The sequence below is a fragment of the Podarcis pityusensis genome (assembly GCF_964106645.2).
Source record: "Podarcis pityusensis genome assembly, chromosome: 2".
Classification (NCBI taxonomy): Eukaryota; Metazoa; Chordata; class Lepidosauria; order Squamata; family Lacertidae; genus Podarcis; species Podarcis pityusensis.
Window position 1 is genome coordinate 86,421,619 of NC_138029.1, and position 18,990 is coordinate 86,440,608.

General features: G+C 41.0%; 1 protein-coding gene across 6 annotated transcripts in view; it reads left to right on the forward strand.

Annotated features, from left to right (window-relative positions):
• The first annotated feature begins 2,328 nt into the window (after window positions 1-2,328).
• CHCHD6 (coiled-coil-helix-coiled-coil-helix domain containing 6) overlaps window positions 2,329-18,990 on the forward strand; it is a 194,465-nt gene continuing 177,803 nt past the window's right edge. For 3 of the 6 annotated variants that reach the window (XM_080996968.1, XM_080996969.1, XM_080996972.1), the window contains exons 1-4: window positions 2,333-2,546; window positions 6,683-6,806; window positions 8,912-8,981; window positions 9,685-9,829. In XM_080996968.1, the coding sequence (XP_080853094.1) occupies window positions 2,457-2,546; window positions 6,683-6,806; window positions 8,912-8,981; window positions 9,685-9,829 (429 nt within the window). In that variant the 5' untranslated portion in view covers window positions 2,333-2,456. Of the gene's footprint in view, window positions 2,547-6,682; window positions 6,807-8,911; window positions 8,982-9,684; window positions 9,830-18,990 lie in introns of all 6 variants that reach the window. The other 3 variants (XM_080996967.1, XM_080996971.1, XM_080996970.1) reach the window with 2 other exon arrangements.

Consider the following 18,990-nt stretch of genomic DNA (forward strand, 5'->3'; position numbering starts at 1 on the left):
TGTGATTTGGATGCACCTTGTATTTTGAAAGTTCATTTATCATTAATTGCTTTTGTTGGTGCAATTATAAGTGTGTTTTCCTTTATTATTTCCTAGGAAGGAAGGGTATCTAGGGTGGGTGGCATCAGCTTCATGACGGTAGCCTGCCTTCCCTCCCTGCACTCTGTATGATGACAAAAACATTACAATTATTTTGTCTGGAACAGGCAGTTTTTCCTCCTCCAGGCTTATCTCAACACAGACATCTACAGTTAATTTTACAGTCTCCAAACTTTATGAGCCCATTTTAATTTCCCCTTTCACTTGACAACCTGTGTATTGAGCATTTGTCCTGATTGTTTGCACAAAATTTGCAGGGAGGTTGATGACACTGCGTCAGGGAAATATTATCCCACACTTTCCAGTGCATTGTTATGTGCCAAATTCATTTTAATTATGCAACCTGATTTCACTATGTGATTGTGTCCCACCCAAAAACAAAAGAAAGTCTGGCAGTCCCCTTTTTGGCATAAATTATTAAATGTCTGGGAAGCTCAACAATTATAAGAATAACCTCAGGTTTTTTTCCAACAAAAATTACGCATTTAAGCAGAAGCCTATTCTTGCTCCCAATAACTCTCCTTTGCTCACCAAAATTACTCACATATTGCACTGCTAGCCCTAATCAGAGTAAACACATGCAAATTAATGGACACAAGTAATTTAGGTTTATTAACTTCAGTGGATCTACTCTGACAAGAATTTTCTCATTGATTTTTATTTTATTTATTAAAATAAATGCCTTTCATGTAAATATCGTGAGGGGGTGTACAAAAATACATTAAAATTAGATTAAAACCTACTTATAGAAAAAAATAAAATAGCAGCCCACATTAGGCCAAAGCAGACATATCAAGTTATTACTGTCAATTGTTTGGTTGGCTGCAGGCTGATGTACTTACAGAAATGATAATACCTGTTATTAGGAAAATACATTTAGGTGAAAGCAGCCGAGCTGCTAGATTCTGCTGGGGAATCACTTTAGAGATGTGCATTTGTGCTTCATATGTTCAGTGCTAGAAACACTGATGTAGCCCCTGATGTAGCCACTGATGTTGCATCCAGTTCCAAGACAGTTGAGGCTGCGTTGCATGGAACAAAGCCCTGACCCAACCTGCTTTTTGAAAAAGAAAATCACCTTTGAACGAGAGATTGCAATTTTAGTAAGAGTTCCGCTTGTAAGTACTTTGCTACACTGAATTTAATAGTGTGCTCGATAGCAGCTCCCCTTCTTTCTTCTCTCCAGATCTTACTCCCATTCCTTCCGCCCCTTTTTTCTTTTTAATGGAACTCTCAGCTTTAAAAACAGACTTTCGGAGCTGTCCCAAATATTTCAGTGGAACTAGCTTCAGTTAGGTTGAGAATAAAGCCACACTTACCGTACTGGGCCACATCTAAACCAATGACTTTAAGGCTTATATAGCCCTAATTATTCTATGATTCTAGCTTAATGATTAGGGATCATACCACAAGAGGGAATTAGAAAATAATTTAGTCCTGGTATTATTATAACTCCTAAAAGAAATATTAACAACAAAACTTAAACCACTGCCCTGTACTTGAAGTTTGAAAAGTAGTCTGGTCTGCTATTTGTGAATTCTCACAATCCAAAATAGCAATAAATAAATAGCAATAAAATCTAGTCAGCAACTAACTTCATACAATGTTCTAGGGCAGCTTGATCCTAAGCACGTTTACATAAGTACGTACCCTTGTGTTTAGTGGGCTTACTCAGTCCACCAACCAAGCAAATGTGCATATTCCAGAGTTGTAGTTTCAGAGAGAAGCTGTCAACTATGCTCCTTGCTAGGAATCGACGCTCGAAAAATTAAAATTCTGCGCATCCCAAAACCTATAATTCATCACAGTAGAAACCGCGTGCAAAATGCCATGGGCAAGTAAGAATACTGAAGTGGCAAGGGCAATGGATCAATCTTGATTAGCAGCAAGCCCGCCGCCATCCTAAAAAAACCCCCAACACAACCCTGTGTTTAAGGGGCTTCTTAAATGAATGGACTAAACTGTATGTCTGTAGTGAAAGTGGCGCCTGTTAGCTAAAAGAGGCCCAAGGTCCCAGGTGAGGTCTTGGCCCAACACGATGGCCTCAGTAGGAGGTTTATTTGCGTCCTGCCTTCCGGACCCATTGCATCCCACCTTCGGACGGTAAGCAGCATCCTCGGCCGGCAGCATTTGGATAAGGAAGACCACAATTCCCAGCGTGCTTTGCGGCCGGCCTCCAACACCGCGCCTTGCCATTGGCTCCTTCGCCGACAGCCGCCAACCAGACGCGGGCTTGTAGGTTGGTAGAGCGGTGTGTTCCGTCTGTGTGTAGATCTTACTCTTTTCTGCCTCATCCCGGGTAGGGAGGAAGCCGAGGGAATTGGTTCCCGCCCGCGGTGGTTATTCCTGCTGTTGCTATGGGGGGTGGCGGGAGTAGCCATGGCAATAGGAAGGTCTCCTTCGAGATGGATGAGCAGGAGCGAGTGCGAGTCCTGCAGGGCATCCGGGTGAGTAGGAGGGCGAGCGCGGGGTGGCGGGCTCCTGCCGGGTAAAGGGCTGGGGGGGGGGGGAAGGAGGTGTAGGGGGGACGGGGCGGGGGACTAGGCAAGTCCAGGGGTGGTGGAGGGGGGCATGGGAGTACTGAGAGGACGTCTCTGGGGAACAGGGACACGGGATCTAGGGGTCATGGGCTTCTCTGGATTGAGTGCTAATGGTCCCCAAGTGTGTTTGGTAGGGAAAAGATACTCCCGCTTTCCTGAAGGTGTCCACCTACATTTGTTCTTAAAGCCCACGACTCCTTTAATGTGACACGTTTAATAGGCCCATGAGTATCAGTTGCTGGGGAACCCAAGGGAAGAGAGTGTGCATGTGGGCTTCCCATAAGTTTCTCATAAGTTTTCACTCTGAGAACAGGATCCTGGATGGGGTGGGCCTCTCTGGTCTGACCCAGCATGGCTTTCCTTCTATCTGTCATATATATCTGTCATATATATACATATATGTATATATATGTTCTGTTTTACAATTTAGAATATGCATTTAAACAACCTTAAGAAGGGAAGTCATTCATATTTTCTCTTTCCATGATTCATTTTGCATAGCATAAATCCCCACATATTTTATATAAACGAGACCATTCAGTATTCCATTATTACTTCCATCAAAACTTATTTATACTGTTCAAATTATCTTAATGCTGCCAGCGTTTTCAAGTGTACACAATTTCCCCCCATATACTCAGTAAACATTTTCTTCTTTAAACGAATGTTCTTCTTGTTTCTATGGAGGTCTTTAAGCAGAGGCTTGACAACCATATGTCAGGAGTGCTCTGATGGTGTTTCCTGCTTGGCAGGGGGTTGGACTCGATGGCCCTTGTGGTCTCTTCCAACTCTATGATTCTATGATTGTTCTCTTATTCTATAAGTTAGATCCACAAACTGTGCATATTCCATCAGTTTAAGTTGCCATTCTTCTTTGGTTGGGACCTCACTTGTTTTCCATTTTTGGGCTAACAAAAGATGGGCCACTGTAGTTGCAAACATAAATAACCTTTTTTGACTCCTGGGTCCTTATGTTCATCTGATCCAGTAGGGCTCTTCTTACATTCTTAAAACTGCTAGTCTTTCAATTATCGCAATACTCTTAATAGAAGAGCATCTTGTGGCTTAGGAAGGCAGATGGCCTAGTAGCCTTTTTATTAATAAAGATTTCTAGTGTTGTTTAAGTGCTCAAATTTCTTTCCAATTCTTACTTAACTTCGCAGTGGTCTTGTGAGGTATGTGAGGTACATGTGGCGTTTAATTTGAGAATGATTTTGTTGACCGCTACTTGTCACGTTAGTGAGTGAAAAGGGATTTGAACCCAGGAAAAAGAGCATGTTACTCCTGCTCATAAAAGCAATATGGAATTGTAGGCAAGTAGGGATAGCCTTGCCATTTAACAGCACTGCAGATGCATACAGCTGTCAATTCAATTAAATCATGTGTATGTGGGAGAAAAGGGTTGTGACATGTTACAGTACAGTCTTCAATAGCTTCTGTATAGAAAGCTCATTTGATGTTATTATTATTAATGTGCATCCAATTTTAGAGAATGGCAGTATGTCCAACAGAAGTGTAGTCTCAGAGTACAACATCTGGACTGTGCAAAACAAATTGATTTAAAATGCACATTGTGGTACAGTGGTACCTTGGTTTTTGAACGTACAGTGGTACCTTGGGTTACAGACGCTTCATGTTACAGACGCTTCAGGTTACAGACTCCGCTAACCCAGAAATAGTACCTCGGATTAAGAACTTTGCTTCAGGATGAGAACAGAAATCACGCAGTGGCGGCGCAGCAACAGTGGGAGGCCCCATTAGCTAAAGTGGTGCTTCAGGTTAAGAACAGTTTCAGGTTAAGAACAGACCTCCGGAATGAATTAAGTACTTAACCCGAGGTACCACTGTAATCCGTTCTGGAAGACCGTTCGACTTATGAAATGTTTGAAAACCGAGGCGCAAAGGGCTGTCTGCAAATTCAGTAGAGAAAATTGAAAAAAACGCAGCGAAAGCTGCTCGACTTCCGAGGCGGGTTCAAAAACGGAAACATTTACTTTGGGGTTTTCAGCGTTCGAAAACCAAAACGTTTGACTTCCGAGACGTTCGAAAACCAAGGTACCACTGTATCTGTGTGTATGTTTTGAATAATTGAGGCGATCCTAAGTTCTTAATATCAAGGGAATTTCTCTGTAACCGTAAACATATTTTCATTTTACAAGGCCCCAAGTACTCTGTTGCTTGTGAGTGCAGAATGACAAGAACCAAACCGCAAGTCATTAAACATTGCAAGTTTACAAATTTAAGTGTGGAAGTGTTCATAAAACACTGGATCGGTTTCAAGCAATATTATTTGTATTAGTTGTAATTGATTAGTATCTGCTCTCCATCACAAAGTTACTAGCTAAGGGAATTTTTTTTAAAGCCTCGTCAGCTTCCCAAGTACAGTAAGCAACTTTTAAAATATATATAAAAAGCTTTTTGGCAGTATGCAACTTGTAGAAGGTGCATTGATTTAGCTTTGGTTGTTGCAAGCAGTTCTGTCATGAAGACTAATCAAAGTGGTAGATTAAAGAGTATAAAACAGAGATCAGCTAAGGATTGAAAACAGCTCAGGAAAGGATAGTAGAGAGAGAGAAGAAACAAAAGCTCACTCTAAGGAGAAGAATTTTGGAAGATTCAGGACCAACAAAAAAAGTACTTTTTCATGCAACATATCATTAAGTTATGGAATTCACTCCTATAGGAGTCATGATTGTCACCAACTTGGATGCCTTTAAAAGAGGAGTAAACAAATTAATGGAGAATAATGCTAGCCGTAGCTACTAGCCATGATGGCTGTACTCGGGCTCCACAGCCATGGGCATAGCCAGGCAACTGCCCCCCAATCAGATAAATAAATAAAATATTCAACTAACTGATGAATTGCATGGCAGATAACTCAGTTTTACCCCCCCCCCCCACGTAAAGCCTGCCCCCTAAAGGAAATACTGACTATGCCCACTTCTACAGCTAAAGGTCCTACTGGCAGGCTTCTCACAGACATCTGGCTGGCCACTGTGAGAACAGGATGCTGGACTTCCTGGGTCTTTGGCCTGACCCAGCAGAGTCCTTATTTGGGGAAGGGCGATTTGATAATCCTGTTCTTGCTTTCTATTAGAGAAGCCTAAGCAATCTACAGCAAAAGGATTAGGCTTTTCATTTTCTTTTTAATTTCATACTAACAAATATATCTGTAATCACAATATGTTTATTTGATATTCTTGTCTCTTGCTATTTTTATCTTTATGTACGTAGACCCCTAGGAATAGGGTGGGCTAGAATTCCAAATATATTCTAAAAATAATTTTTAGAAAATCATTTTCTAGCATATTCAGTCCCTTTTTTGGGACATTCTCAAAGATGGTAACTTTACACTTACAGCATTGCCTGAGGAGTGTCAAAATGACAAATTAATACCTGCTAGGCAATCCCTTTCCTATTCATGCCTAAATGTATTTTGGGGGAATACCTGAGGTATACTTTCAGGGAATACCTGAAAGTATACCTTTCAGGTATACTTACGGTAGCTTACAGAAAAATAATGCAACAAAATAATCTGTCTTATTAGGACTGTTTTTAAATCACTATATACCCTACACATCATAACAGCCCATTAGCAACAGACAGCAAACTAAAATTTTGACTAGTGAATAATTATTTTCCTCTAGAGTACTTGTCATTCTTTTGTTATTAAGGGTAAGGTGTTGCATCTCTGATAATTTCCAGACATGAGATAGAGAGATAAAGGCAGCAGCACATGAATTATGATTTAGTGATCTCCAACAGTTAGTTTGGGGATTCATCCAAATTCTAATATAGGGGTGGCCAACTCCCAAAAGACTTGAGATCTACTCACAGAGTTAAAAACTGGCAGTGATCTACCCCCTTTTTGGGGGTTCAGGTCAAAGTTGTAGAGCTTCTTTGGGAGGAGCCATGGATCTACCAGTGATCTACCACAGACGTTCAGTGATCTACTGGTAGATCACGATCTACCTGTTGGACGTGCCTGCTATAATACAACTAGTCTCTCTTTTTCTTTCTCTCTGCTTTTAAAATTGTGTTAGCTTTCTGAAGATGTGGTGAAACGAATGAAGGAACCTTTCCAACCTAAAAGGGATCAGCGATCACCGTCCTTGTCTCTGCCTCCTTTGTCACAATCTACAGAAGGGAAATGTAAGACGTCTACAGGTATAGTGCTGAATTTTTACAGTACTCATATGGGTGACATATGGCTGTCTTCCTTTTTCACAGCATACTTGTGTTTCATCAATGCAACAGCATTTTTAAGGTAACAGTGACTTAGTACATTCTATTTCCATTTAGCTGGGCACATGTTCTGGGTCCATTGTTGTTCAACATCTTTATAAATGACTTGAATGAAGGAGTGGAGGGGATGCTCATCCAACTTGCAGATGACACCAAACTGGGCGGGGTAATCAATGCCGCAGAAGACAGAATCGGGATTCAATGTGACCTTAACAGATTGGAGAACTGGGTCTAAAGTAACAAAATGAATTTCATTAGGGAAAAATATAACTTTCTACAGTTAGGTAGGAGGAACCAGCTGCACAAATATAAGATGTGGGGGGACATCTGGCTTGCCGATAGTACATGTGAAAAGGATCCAGGGGTCCTAGTGGATCACAAGCTTAACATGAGCTAACAGTGTGATGCAGCAGCAAAAAAAAGCTATTGCTGTTCTAGACCGTATATCGTGTCCTGATCAAGGGAAGTAAGAGTATTGCTCTATTCTGCCTTGGTCAGACCATACCAGTACTGTATCCAGTTCTGGGTGAGCCACAATTTAAGGAGGATATTGACAAGCTGGAACATGTGCAGAGGGGGGCAACGAACATGATAAAGGGTCTGGAAACCAGGCCTAATGAGGAATGGTTTTTTTAAATATATATTTTTTTAATTTTCCAATATAAAGTTATACAAAACAAAACATCCAATTTATCACCAACATCCTCTTTTTATCACCATGGAATGGTTGAGGAGTATGTTTAATCTGGGTAAAGGGCTGAGAGGAGATATTATAGCCATCTTCATATATGTATCACATGAAAGATGGAGCAAACTTGTTTTCCCCTGCTCCGGACAGCAGGACCCAAACCAATGGCTTCAAGTTACAAGAAAGGAGATGCAGACCAAATATCAGGAAGAACTTTCTGACAGTAAGAGCTGTTGAACAGTGGAACTGACTCTCTCGGAAGGTGGTGTGCTCTTCTTCATTGGAGGTTTTTAAGCTGAGGTTGGATGGCCATCTGTCATGGATGGTTTAGTTGAGATTCCTGCATTGTAGTGGGTTAGACTAGATGACCCTTGGGGTCCCTTCAAACTCTACAATTCTAAAATGTTTTGTTACTCTACAGCATTGAGAGCCAGTGTGATTTAGTTTAGTATTGACCTAGGACTGAAGAGACTAGGATTCAAATCCTTGCTGGATTTGAAGGTCCACTGGGTGCTCTTGGGCCAGTCACCAACTCTAATCTTAATCTAGCTCACAGGGTTGTCATGAAGATAATATGGGGGGGGGGGATTTCCTTTACCATGATTTCCTTGGCAGAAAGGTGGGATATAATAGAGTAAAATGTAGGGGAAAGCAACCATAATACAACTGTTATATTTGATTGATTATATTTGGTGCTTAGGGATTGTACCATAAGCATGTAGTGTAGTTATGTGTGTTCAGAGGATCGCGAACCTATTCCAGATGTTACCAGTGAGAAAGAAGTGGAGGAATTCTGATGGAGCTCAGCTGTTTCATTCTCTGCTTAATGGCTTGTTTCAAAGAATGGTCTCTCGTGAGTGGTTTGCTTACCTAAGTCAGCTGGTTCTTGATTTCCTCTATAGTCCCTAAACAAGCATTCTTGGCTCATCTGTCAGTTGTCCCTTCAGGAGCCTTAATTTTGTTGTTTTGAGGGATCTGGAATGATTTGTGAGCTAGTGAATCAGTTCTTTACTGGTTGAAAATGAGCTGATTAGCTTTCCCCCACAATGTCTAGTTGTGGGTAAAAAAATAATAATTGTAAGAGCCCCTCTGCTTTAAAGATGAACTCCGCACTACTCCCACCTGCCTTGTTCCGTGTCATAGTTACAGGAACAATTTATTCAGTCTTCATGATTTAACAAATATTTTCTCACTCAATCGTAGACCATTGCTAATTTAACTCAGTGACTTGCTGGAATGTTACACCTCTGCCCTTTTATACATCATATATTTTAATTAATCAAGGAGAGAGGCAACTTTTTATTCCACATTAGTTGTATTCTTCTTTTCTTTTCTCCAGAGATCCGTCCACCAACAGCTGACAACTTGGGCCGAAAACCCTCTGAAGCAGAGGAGGATCTGTACAAGAGGTGAGATATGTTTGCATCATAAGATCATCATCCAGATTCCTCTGTTCTTTTGAGGCCATTTACATTTGCAGTGCTGCTGTTTTGTGGTTGGTGGGAACAATGCAGTGGACGGGAGAGCTGAAATTGTCTTTCGTTGCTTTTCTGCTACCACAGGCCCAACCCAACCTTTAGGACAGAGGTGGAGAACTTGTGATCCTGACCAATATGTTATTGGTCTCCAACTTCCATCAGACCTAAGCAGCTTGGACAATGCTCAGGGTAGATGGGATGGTTGATGGGATGCAACATTTGGAGAACCACAAGTTTTCCACCCAGCCTTAAGGCAATGAAGAATTTTCTCACTCCTGGTATTACTGAGTATCAGAGTACTTGGGCATGTATGATCTATAAGATGGCATATTAAAATCTATTCTCTTCCCTGAGCAGGGGTGAGGGGGTGTAGTGGTGGTGTCACTGAATAGTTGAATGCTGGAATGATTGGCTATGAGCCAATTGTGTGTGCATCACCTTCTGATTGGATTGCTCATTCTCAATTACATTTATAGCCCATTGTGCTCCAGAAATTAAAATGGTGACCTGGTCCCATGAGCTGGTGATTGTGCCACGTAGAGCATAACTCTGCTCACTATGGTTCCGGCCATGAGAGCTGCATCTTAATTTGGGAGTCCAAAGGGATTTGCTGAGCCCTTCCTTCTCCCAACAGGTATGAGCAAGAGCAGGCAATGGTCCAAGAGGAGCTACTCCGACTGGCCAAAAGAGAGCGGGAGGCAGCCAACGAGAGTCTGAATGTGAGCCTCCAGCGGGAGAGGAATACCACCAATGAAGAGAAGCTGAAAGCAGCCCAGCTGGTGAGTATCACAAAAGCTTTTTTGGGAGGTAGCACCCACCCCCTGGAATACCATTCCTCAAGTAATTCATGAGGGAAAGACAATAATAAGCACTTCTTAAAAAGTTTAGCCATACTTTCTTGGACTCTGACATTTAATTTTTGATTTCCTATTTTCTTTACGGTTCAGTTTTATTTATGATACATTGTTTTGTTCAGGTTTTTTTTACATGCTTTTATGGAATTTTATTGATTGCTGTGTTTTTATTCTTTGCAAACTGTTTAAAGTTTTCTTATGATACTAAGTGGTATAATTTGTGTAATAAACAGTTTAGTCTATAAGCAGGTTTTTATTTAATTAGTTAAATGTTAAAATCTTTTTCATAGCCCCTCCTTGAGTTGTATAACTCATAAGAAGACTTTAAGGCAGGAAGAAGATACACTAAATAGGGATGGCCATTGGCCATGTAGACTATGGTTGCAGGGAGGTGAAACCCAACATCTGGTTTCCCCACCTCTTTTATGGCATCTTTCCTGTCTAATCTGAAAGGAGCAGTTTTGACAAGGAGTTAAATAAAAGAAGGGAGTGAATGTCTGAGGCAGGTGAAAGGTGGGTGAGACATCATGCTTGGCAGCTGCAGTGTTAGTGCTGTTACAGCTCTGGAGAGGTGATAATTTCTTTTTGTGTGAAATGTAATTATCAGGCTATTGTAAGGGGGGGGGGGAATCAGTGAATTATTTCCAAATTCAGAGCAATCTTGTCTCAGAGAGTTGGCTCCACAGTTATGTGGAGTGCTCTTGCTTGCCTCTGTGGAAATTCTCTTAATAAGTAATGAGAAGAAAGTTCAAGAAGAGGAGACACCTGCCTCTAAGGAAATTAAGGGTACCACTGATGAGCCATTTCAAGTTTCTCGGTAGTACCCACAGTTTTCTTGGAGGCTGGCAGGCTTCTAAACCATGCCATGTTACATTGTGTGAGGGGCTTGGAGGAGTGGCAAACATATGCAGTCCTGCATTGTTTGCATCCATCTGTCTCAGGAGGCAATGGAAGAGTATAATTTTGGGGCTGAAGTCAAATCATTGGAGAGTTTCAGCACCTGCTGTGACTGTCATTCTGAGCTGTGTAAGTGTAATTCAGGCAGCAGAGTCAGAAAATGAAGCCATCCTTTTTAGACCAAAGAAATGCCTTGAAAAGAATCAGGAATAAAGAAAGCTTTGACTTTCGGTGTATCCTTGAACATCTGGTGGAGGAGCCTAGATGCGAGTATATGAACTTGTGTTGGCAGTAGAAAAATCAACAAGCCGACATAAGAGCTTTGGTGGCTAGTAGCATGCTGTCCCAAATAATTTTGAAATTTCATGTCAAAATATGTTCTTCTAAGGCAGAATACAAAGGTGTTTTTTTACAGACAAGTGTATCTGTATCATTCCAAATAGGAACACTTTTTAAGAATTTCAAGGTTCAAGTCTTTCTAGCATATAGTAACAATTATTTTAGCTGGTGCTTTTATATAGCATTTTTGAGTATTGTAAAGGCTTCACACACACTGTCTTAATTATGTTTTTGCAGTTTTAAAGCAAGGTGATAAGAGTCTACACTTAAACTCTTGTAGGACATTGAAGTTCGACACAACCAGCAACCAGTAGGCATAGGAACCAGATAGTACAATGTGTAATAAAGTAGGCATAGTTAGACATTGCATGTTAGAAGCAGGGAATATCCTTTCATTCTTTATAAAGTGCTCTGTATGTGGATGATGATGCTATATAAGTATATAGATAAATAATTTCAGGGTACGAATCCTGAATTTCAGAAGTGCTTAATCAGCTCGTCCCTCTCTCAGGCATCCCAAACAATCTAAATGTTCACATTGAGTCGGGGAGGTGGAGGCTATAAAGTGAAAAGTCACTTGCTTGGAATGTTGGAAAGTATGTTAACCTAATTTATATTAACCACAGCCTTAAGTGAAATACAGACCGACTAACATGGATTTAAAAATTCTGTGCTGTGAGAATTCCTAATGCAAATCAAATGGATGTTAACTCAACGCTGGGTAAAAAGCATTTTTCGTCCTTATTGAACAGTGTCCATGAATGCTTCTTTGTATTGAGAGACTGTTGGTAAGATGACGCTGAAATTAATGAAAATTGGATGCATACATTATTCAGACAAGCTAATGTTGGTGTTTCTCGAACCTCTTTCAAATACCCTGCAGTCATTCATTAAGCTGATGACTTTGGCTGGGCTTTTCAGTGATTTGGAAGAAGTATTATAGAGCTGTCAGGTTTTTTGTGTGTGTGTGTTTGTGTGTCTGTATCCGTATCTGTATCCGTGCTTTACCACCATGGTGTTTGGTCAAGTGGGTTTCATAGATTTTTACAGCAACGCAGGTTGCAATCCGTAGAAGCTGAAAGAAACCCCCAGAAGGATGGTCAGAACTTCAGTGTACATCATTTAAATTTTAATTATGTCAGGCTCTCTAGTACAGAATGTATTACTCAGTCTTTTTCCCCCATAGCAAGACTGCATGCCCCTATTACAGTTACACAATGCTGGGTCAGGACTAGTAAACTAGTCATATTTCCTCTATCTACTATTCTGACAAGAGGGAAGTTGCTCCTCCAAAATAATAATAATCAGTAAAACCCCTGATTAAGGCACAATTCACATCTTGTGCTTGTCTGTTACTGCTGTCCATTTTAATGAGACTTGCCAAGACATTCCCAGTGAGTTAATGCCCTTCTGTTTTTCTAAGATGAAAATTTGTCCAATCTACTCTCCACCTTCAAAAGTCTTAAATTATCCTGGAGTTCTGGTAAGAAAGTATTCTTTACCAGTTCTCATGTTTCTGCTTTGCCGTGTGATCAAAGCCGTACCCTACAGCAGGCCTATGCAGAGGGCAGCTGGGTATCCTGGAAGGTAGGATATAATAAAATAAATAAATAAATAAAATAAAATAAAATAAATTAACGTGAAAGCCAGAAGCAGCAGGCATTTAGGTGCCCTGTGCATAGTGGTGCACTGGGAAAGAATGATATGTCAGTGGTCAGCCTATGGCCTCTTCTGAACTATTGGGAGTTGAAGGTCATACCATGTATCATTGGAAAGGTCACCTGGAGACACCCTGTGCCCTTGCTGTAACAGTAATTCAGTCATTAATACTCTCGCCTCGAACAGGCACCTCGGTTAGAGCAGCAATATTCCTTCTTCACTTTGCCACTCTCGGGCCATAAATCTGAATACAATGGCTGTATATTTTAAACGATTTTGCTTTGATTGCATTGAAAGCCATTTGGTGTTTAATCTGTGTTCTTTACGGTTTTCATCCACTGACTTTTATTATTAGTATCTGTGCAAAGTGATGGCTCAGTCTTACTGCCCTGTGTGCTTCTCTGGGATCATAGAATAGGCTGCATACTGAAAGCCACCAGACTTCTGGGCATAATTAATTACTTATTTCATAAAAGAGGCCCTTTGCTTGAAAACAGGTGGAGAAGAAAGCTAGCTTGGAAGTCAGAGAAGCAGTGAGACTATGTTAAGGCACTCTCTGTGTTTCAGATTCTGTTGCTGATTTGGGGTAAAACCAGAAAAGTGGGTACTTCAGGGTTCTCTTTCACAGCATTAACCATACAGAATACTCTTTTTGTGCCAAATACTAATAGTGCTCTGCAAATGCACTATAGGTTTAGTCAGGCTTGCCTTTGTTCACCCCTGACCTTCCTCTCTGCCAATTCTGAAAGGGTCCAGCTCTGTGCCTCAGAATCAACATTGCAAATGAAGCACATCATTGGATTATATTTTCCTTTGGATAACTTTGTTTCCATGGTGCTTGAATAGATTTGTAAACTTATTTAGCAATGGCAGGGAAGTCAAAAGGGATGGCTGATTGTCCCATAGGGGTTTTGGGGAGAGTAGCCATAGGAGAGGCTGGCTCATGAACTTTCACACATTTCTGTTTCCTTTCCTGTCAAAACCAAAAAGCCCAGGCTCACAATAGGTTTAGAACTGAAGGGAGGTAGTTGAGCATGCTTTCGCTCCTTTTCACCCCGAGGACATCCAGGAACCTGATTTAATTTAATTTATTTGTTTCTTCAGCTGTTTTTTTTTTCTTTTTTAGGGAAAGGCCCTCACAAGGCAGCTTATGTAAGAGCAACAGTAGAATCCAGTATCATATTTCAATAAAAAGCAATAATTTGAAACAGCAGTCTCAAACATTTCACAGGCCGGCAACTCAACACTGTGAAATTGACTAAAAACAAATCTAAAAGATTTTCAAATGAGCAGTGATATATTATAAACAACAACGTGTATGTTCCATATTTTCCCCGAAATAGATTCCAAGGTAGATTACAGAAGAAGAAATCAGAAGAATAATAAAAACAATCAAAGGCATTCCAAAACCAAATATGATGATGGTAAAGAAGCAGAAAAGCTAGCTCTAAAAGCAATCTAAGAAAGAAAGACAAAGTGATACAATTCTGTTTCCCTTATAAGAGCACTCACAACAGTGAACTAACTAGGTTATCTCCCTCCCACCCCTCTTACAGAGGGATGTACCAGCATAAAAAAGATATCCAGCCACTTCAGATAACCACTATTTTATCAAAGGAGAAATATATATATATATATTTAGGTCTACCAGTAATGCTCCTTGTTAGCTGTACTCAACGTAGACTCATTGAAGTAATGGACTTAAAGTCTAATGGGTTGGTTCCAAGTGTGGCAAAGTGGTTTGATTTTGCTCTGTGCCAGAGATGATCGAGAATTTATGGCCCTCCAGGTGTTGTTTGATGTCAACTCAGCTAGCACAGCCGATTTTTAGGGATGATGGAAATCTTAGTCCGACAACATATGGCTAGCCACAAGTTCCCCACTTTTGCCCTATGTTTTAAAATAAGTGATGGGTTCTTGCTGTTTATAGCTAGTTGTCTAAACTGTTAGAAGGAGGGGGGAATCAGAAGGAAAAGAAACCAGGGAAAGGACAGCAGAAAAGCAATGGAAAGGGGGAGGGAGGGAGGGAGGGAGGGAAGAGGAAAATGGCAAATGGGAAGAGAAAAATAAGAAAAGCTGTTTCTGAAAAAGTGGACAAATAAAAAGGGAAACAAAGGCTCAGGCCCTCTTACCGTTGCTCAGAAAGAAAGGGTATTTAAAGCCTCCCCAGAATGCTTGTTGAAGGCTGAATGTGTCCTGGACTATGACGCCTCAGGGACTTTACATAATATGCTACTCAGTCATAGGTCACTTTCCTTTCCCTGCTTCCCCATCTCTGTCAGGGGATAGCTCTCTCAGACTCCACAGATGCATTGTCTGACACTAAACATGAGCTAAACATGAAGAAGCCTGGTGTCCACCTGCAAGGACAAATTTAGAAACTTGCTTTTGGTTAATCAGAACTTGCTGAGTTGTCTGGACCCAGAGCTGTGGTTAACAGTAACTGGTTTGAATAAATTGCTTAAGAAACCACAGTTTGAAGTTGGCTTGTCTGAAACTATCCATAGTTAATGTGGACCATAGTTTGTCGATCCAGACCACACCACGACCTGCCGTTAAGCAAAAGCAGGAACAGAAGTTTAGCAGTGATGTCCAAATACATCTGGTGTGTAGTTCCAACCTTGGCCTACAATCCTGTGCTCAGTTAACATCCCATTGAACACAGTGTGGTGTACATTTGTGAAAACACTCACAGGATCACAGTGTTAGCCTTTCTGCTGCGACTGCTTATTTGACTGCCTATTTTTTAGGGTGAAAGTCACGTTAAAGTCTATATGCTGTTAGCACTTCTGTCTGCTACTAAAGAATACTTGTGCTGAAAGTGGTTTGACCAGGTGGTACATAGTGACCAAACATGTTCTGGATGTTTTATCTTTACATGAAAATCCTGAGGCCAGTTTTTCTAATTGTTCGTGTCTTCATCTGAGCATACCAAAACATTATCAGTAGTGTTACCGCATTAATTTTGTTTCTTTTTTGTTTTGCCTCCTGAAGCTTTAACAGCATTTTCAGGGGTCTATTTTAAAATGTTTTGCTGTAAAAACCAGATAAAAATGAGGTGGGAAGCAGAGATTCTCACTTAATTGTGTATTCCTCCAAATAGCTAGGACTTGGTGTACAATATTTAATACTGTGAAGATTGCAGTTTAATCGGAGGCAGTATGCCTCTGAATACTGGTTGCCTACTTTTCCCAAGTAGGAAAAGTGCTGCTTGAGGGCTTCCCATAGGCATCTGGTTGACCCCTGTTGGAAACAGGATACATGGCTAGATGGGTCTTTGGTCTGGTCCAGCAGGGCTCTTCTTAATTTGGGAGGCATGCAACTGCTGCTTTTCATATTTTCTGATAACTGCAGAGAGTTCCAACTCCTGTCCAATCCAATGCTTTCTTGTTTTGTGAGAATCTCTGTTTGCCTTCCAAGATTCTTGGACACCTTCTTTTTTTGTATCCCGCCTTCCATTGTGTTGCGGATATGAGCATGGGTGAGCTCGTGTGTCAGTAGCAGCAGCTTTTAAGGCCTAATGGGTTTAAGCAAAACCTTTGAAACAAATCAGTGAGAGAAGTGGGAGGGAGGAGAAATAAACGCGATTAAGCGAAGGCATCTCATTACGGCTCTAGAAAAGAAGGATTATAGCCTAGAAAATAGGAGGATATCATTTAGAGAGGGGTGTGTGCATGACGGTGTTATTGGGATAGAGGGAGAGCAAATAGAATAAATGAAATTAATACCCTGAAAAGAAGCATTACCCGGATTTATGAATTGGTCTAATGTGATTTGCTCAAAGCTCTGAAGTTCTTATCTCATTTAATCCCCTAGGATAATAGCTTTGTCAGATGTATTGACCAAGAAAGCCCTCTAATTTCCCCTTCCCCCATTTTTTTGTCTTTCCAAAAAAGTAATTTGGGTGCTGGGAAAGTTTCATAACTATCCTAAGGGAAGGAAGGTATTGGGTCACCTGTGGAAAGCAATTAGACTGAAGCAGAGTAGTGGTGTCACCAGGGAGTTAATATGTGTGTTTGCTGATTGGTTTTTTTCTTGAACAGAAATCTTTCCTGTGGCTGCTGAAATGCTGTCCCTAGTCTTTCTCATGAGGAATTAGAATTAGGCCATGGCCATGTTATGGGTGGTTAAGTTTGTTTGGCGGCAATTCAGGAGCAATCATATTGGTGTGTTTTTCTTTGTCTAAAGTTAAAGCTTCCTTCCTATCGCTTTGGGAAGTAATTGCATGGAATGTGTGCTACCTCTTATTCATTTGGCTTCAGTTGGTTAGGAAACACATAAGTTTTTGAACTGCATAGAATTATTCAACTAGGAGAATGGCAAAATTACTAATTGTGTTTGCTGTGAGTAGAAGCACACTGGGTGGCAAAAATGAATATTTTAGTTTTTATGTGATGGATTTGTGGTATGCCCCTTCTCCATAGCCCATTCAGGGTCTCTAGGTAGCCCCCCCAAAAGGCCTGCATCTGTACTGAGCCATCACTGGGAGGTGCCTCTTGATCCTCTCCACCTATCTTGAACAGCAAAATGAGCATCTTCCTGCTTCTGACCATGACATTTGCAGCTCAGAGATTGGGATGATTTATTATTTTTATCCTGCACAAAGTGGCTTTCAAAATGTAAAAATAATAACCATATTAGAACAAGGGGGGGAAATGTAGCAATACACCATTTGAGACAGCAGCAGATTAAAAACCAAATCCAAAATATCAGATTGAAAACCAGGTGCAGCAAGTAGTTACACAATTTTATTGGTATTGACCCATTTATTAGTATTAGTATGCACTAAGGAAAAGGTTGTTGATGTGGGCATAAAACTGAACTATTTGTGGATAATATTAATGAAGGATGTGAATTTTACCTCCTTCACATGAGAAATACAGCTGGCACATCCATTTAGCGAGATGTTTCTCCATTAATTGGCATTCTTTTGTGGGGAGATCTGAATAACTAACGAGAATGTCGCCTTGTTTTAGTTGCTGATGCAGGCCCCAGTTTCTTATGAACTGCTGAGGTTGTTGGGCAAACGGGTGACGGCAGCATCTTTCCTGATTAATGGCTCATATATTATTTGAAGTGCAGTATGGAGGACCTGAAGAAGCTGCCAGCCCTAGGCTATCTAAGAATGAAGCCAGGTAAAGTGAACTCATGCCTACTGTAATTACAGGCTCTGAATGAGGACTTCCAGGCCTCTTGCGCTGGCCTATGGTACACTGGCTGGTTGTGACATTCTCCCCTCTATGTTATGCCAGCTAATGAGAAGAGAGTCCCCTTGGGCGATTGCTGGGCATTTCTTCACCCTGGCAGCTGTAATTTGGAAGCTGATTGATTCACTAAATCATTTTTTTTTAAAACCAGGTGCCATTCTGAAAGGCAAAATTTACTTTCACACAGCTCAGTTATTTTCAGCAGGTCAAAACTGCCTGTTAGCTTAACCAAGTCAGCAGCTCGTATCCAAAATGTGTAGGGTTGGCTCGCGTGGAGTAGTCATGAGAGGGAGAGAGGATTAAATAGGGCTAGGCACAGGTGATGTTTCCTCCTGTAATAAATACAGGAACCTTTTCTTTTTATACCTGTACATGAGAGAATCCCCATGGGTTTGGAACATTTTAATTTTTAAACAATACATGACCAAAAGATGAGCCATGCAAAGAATGTGATTCTCCTGAAAAGATCTATATGAGATTCAGGACTGTGTCATGTGCAAATTCTGGTTACTGCTACTAAGACTCATTCAAAGTACAGTTGTACCTTGGTTGACGAACGCCTTGCAACTTGAACATTTTGGCTCCCAAACGCCGCAAACCCGGAAGTGAGTGTTCCGGTTTGTGAATGTTCTTTGGAACCCGAACGTCTAACGCGGCTTCCGATTGGCCTCAGGAGCTTCCTGTAGCCAATTGGAAGCCGCGCCTTGGTTTCCGAACATTTTGGAAGTCGAACAGACTTCTGGAACGGATTCCGTTCGACTTCTGAGGTACCACTGTATAATAGAATTGTGCCCTTGGATGCAATAACGCAGTCCTGCAAGTAAATCTGAGCAGGTGATATCCCACCTGTAGTAAAGTTAGTATCGTTTAGAAGCTGTTCCTTGGTCAAGCAATGAGAGTGAGGCCTTGTGGGTAACCAACAAGCCACAAGGACCATGGGAAATAAGTTCTGTCCCTTTAACCCCAGACTAACAGGCACCCAGG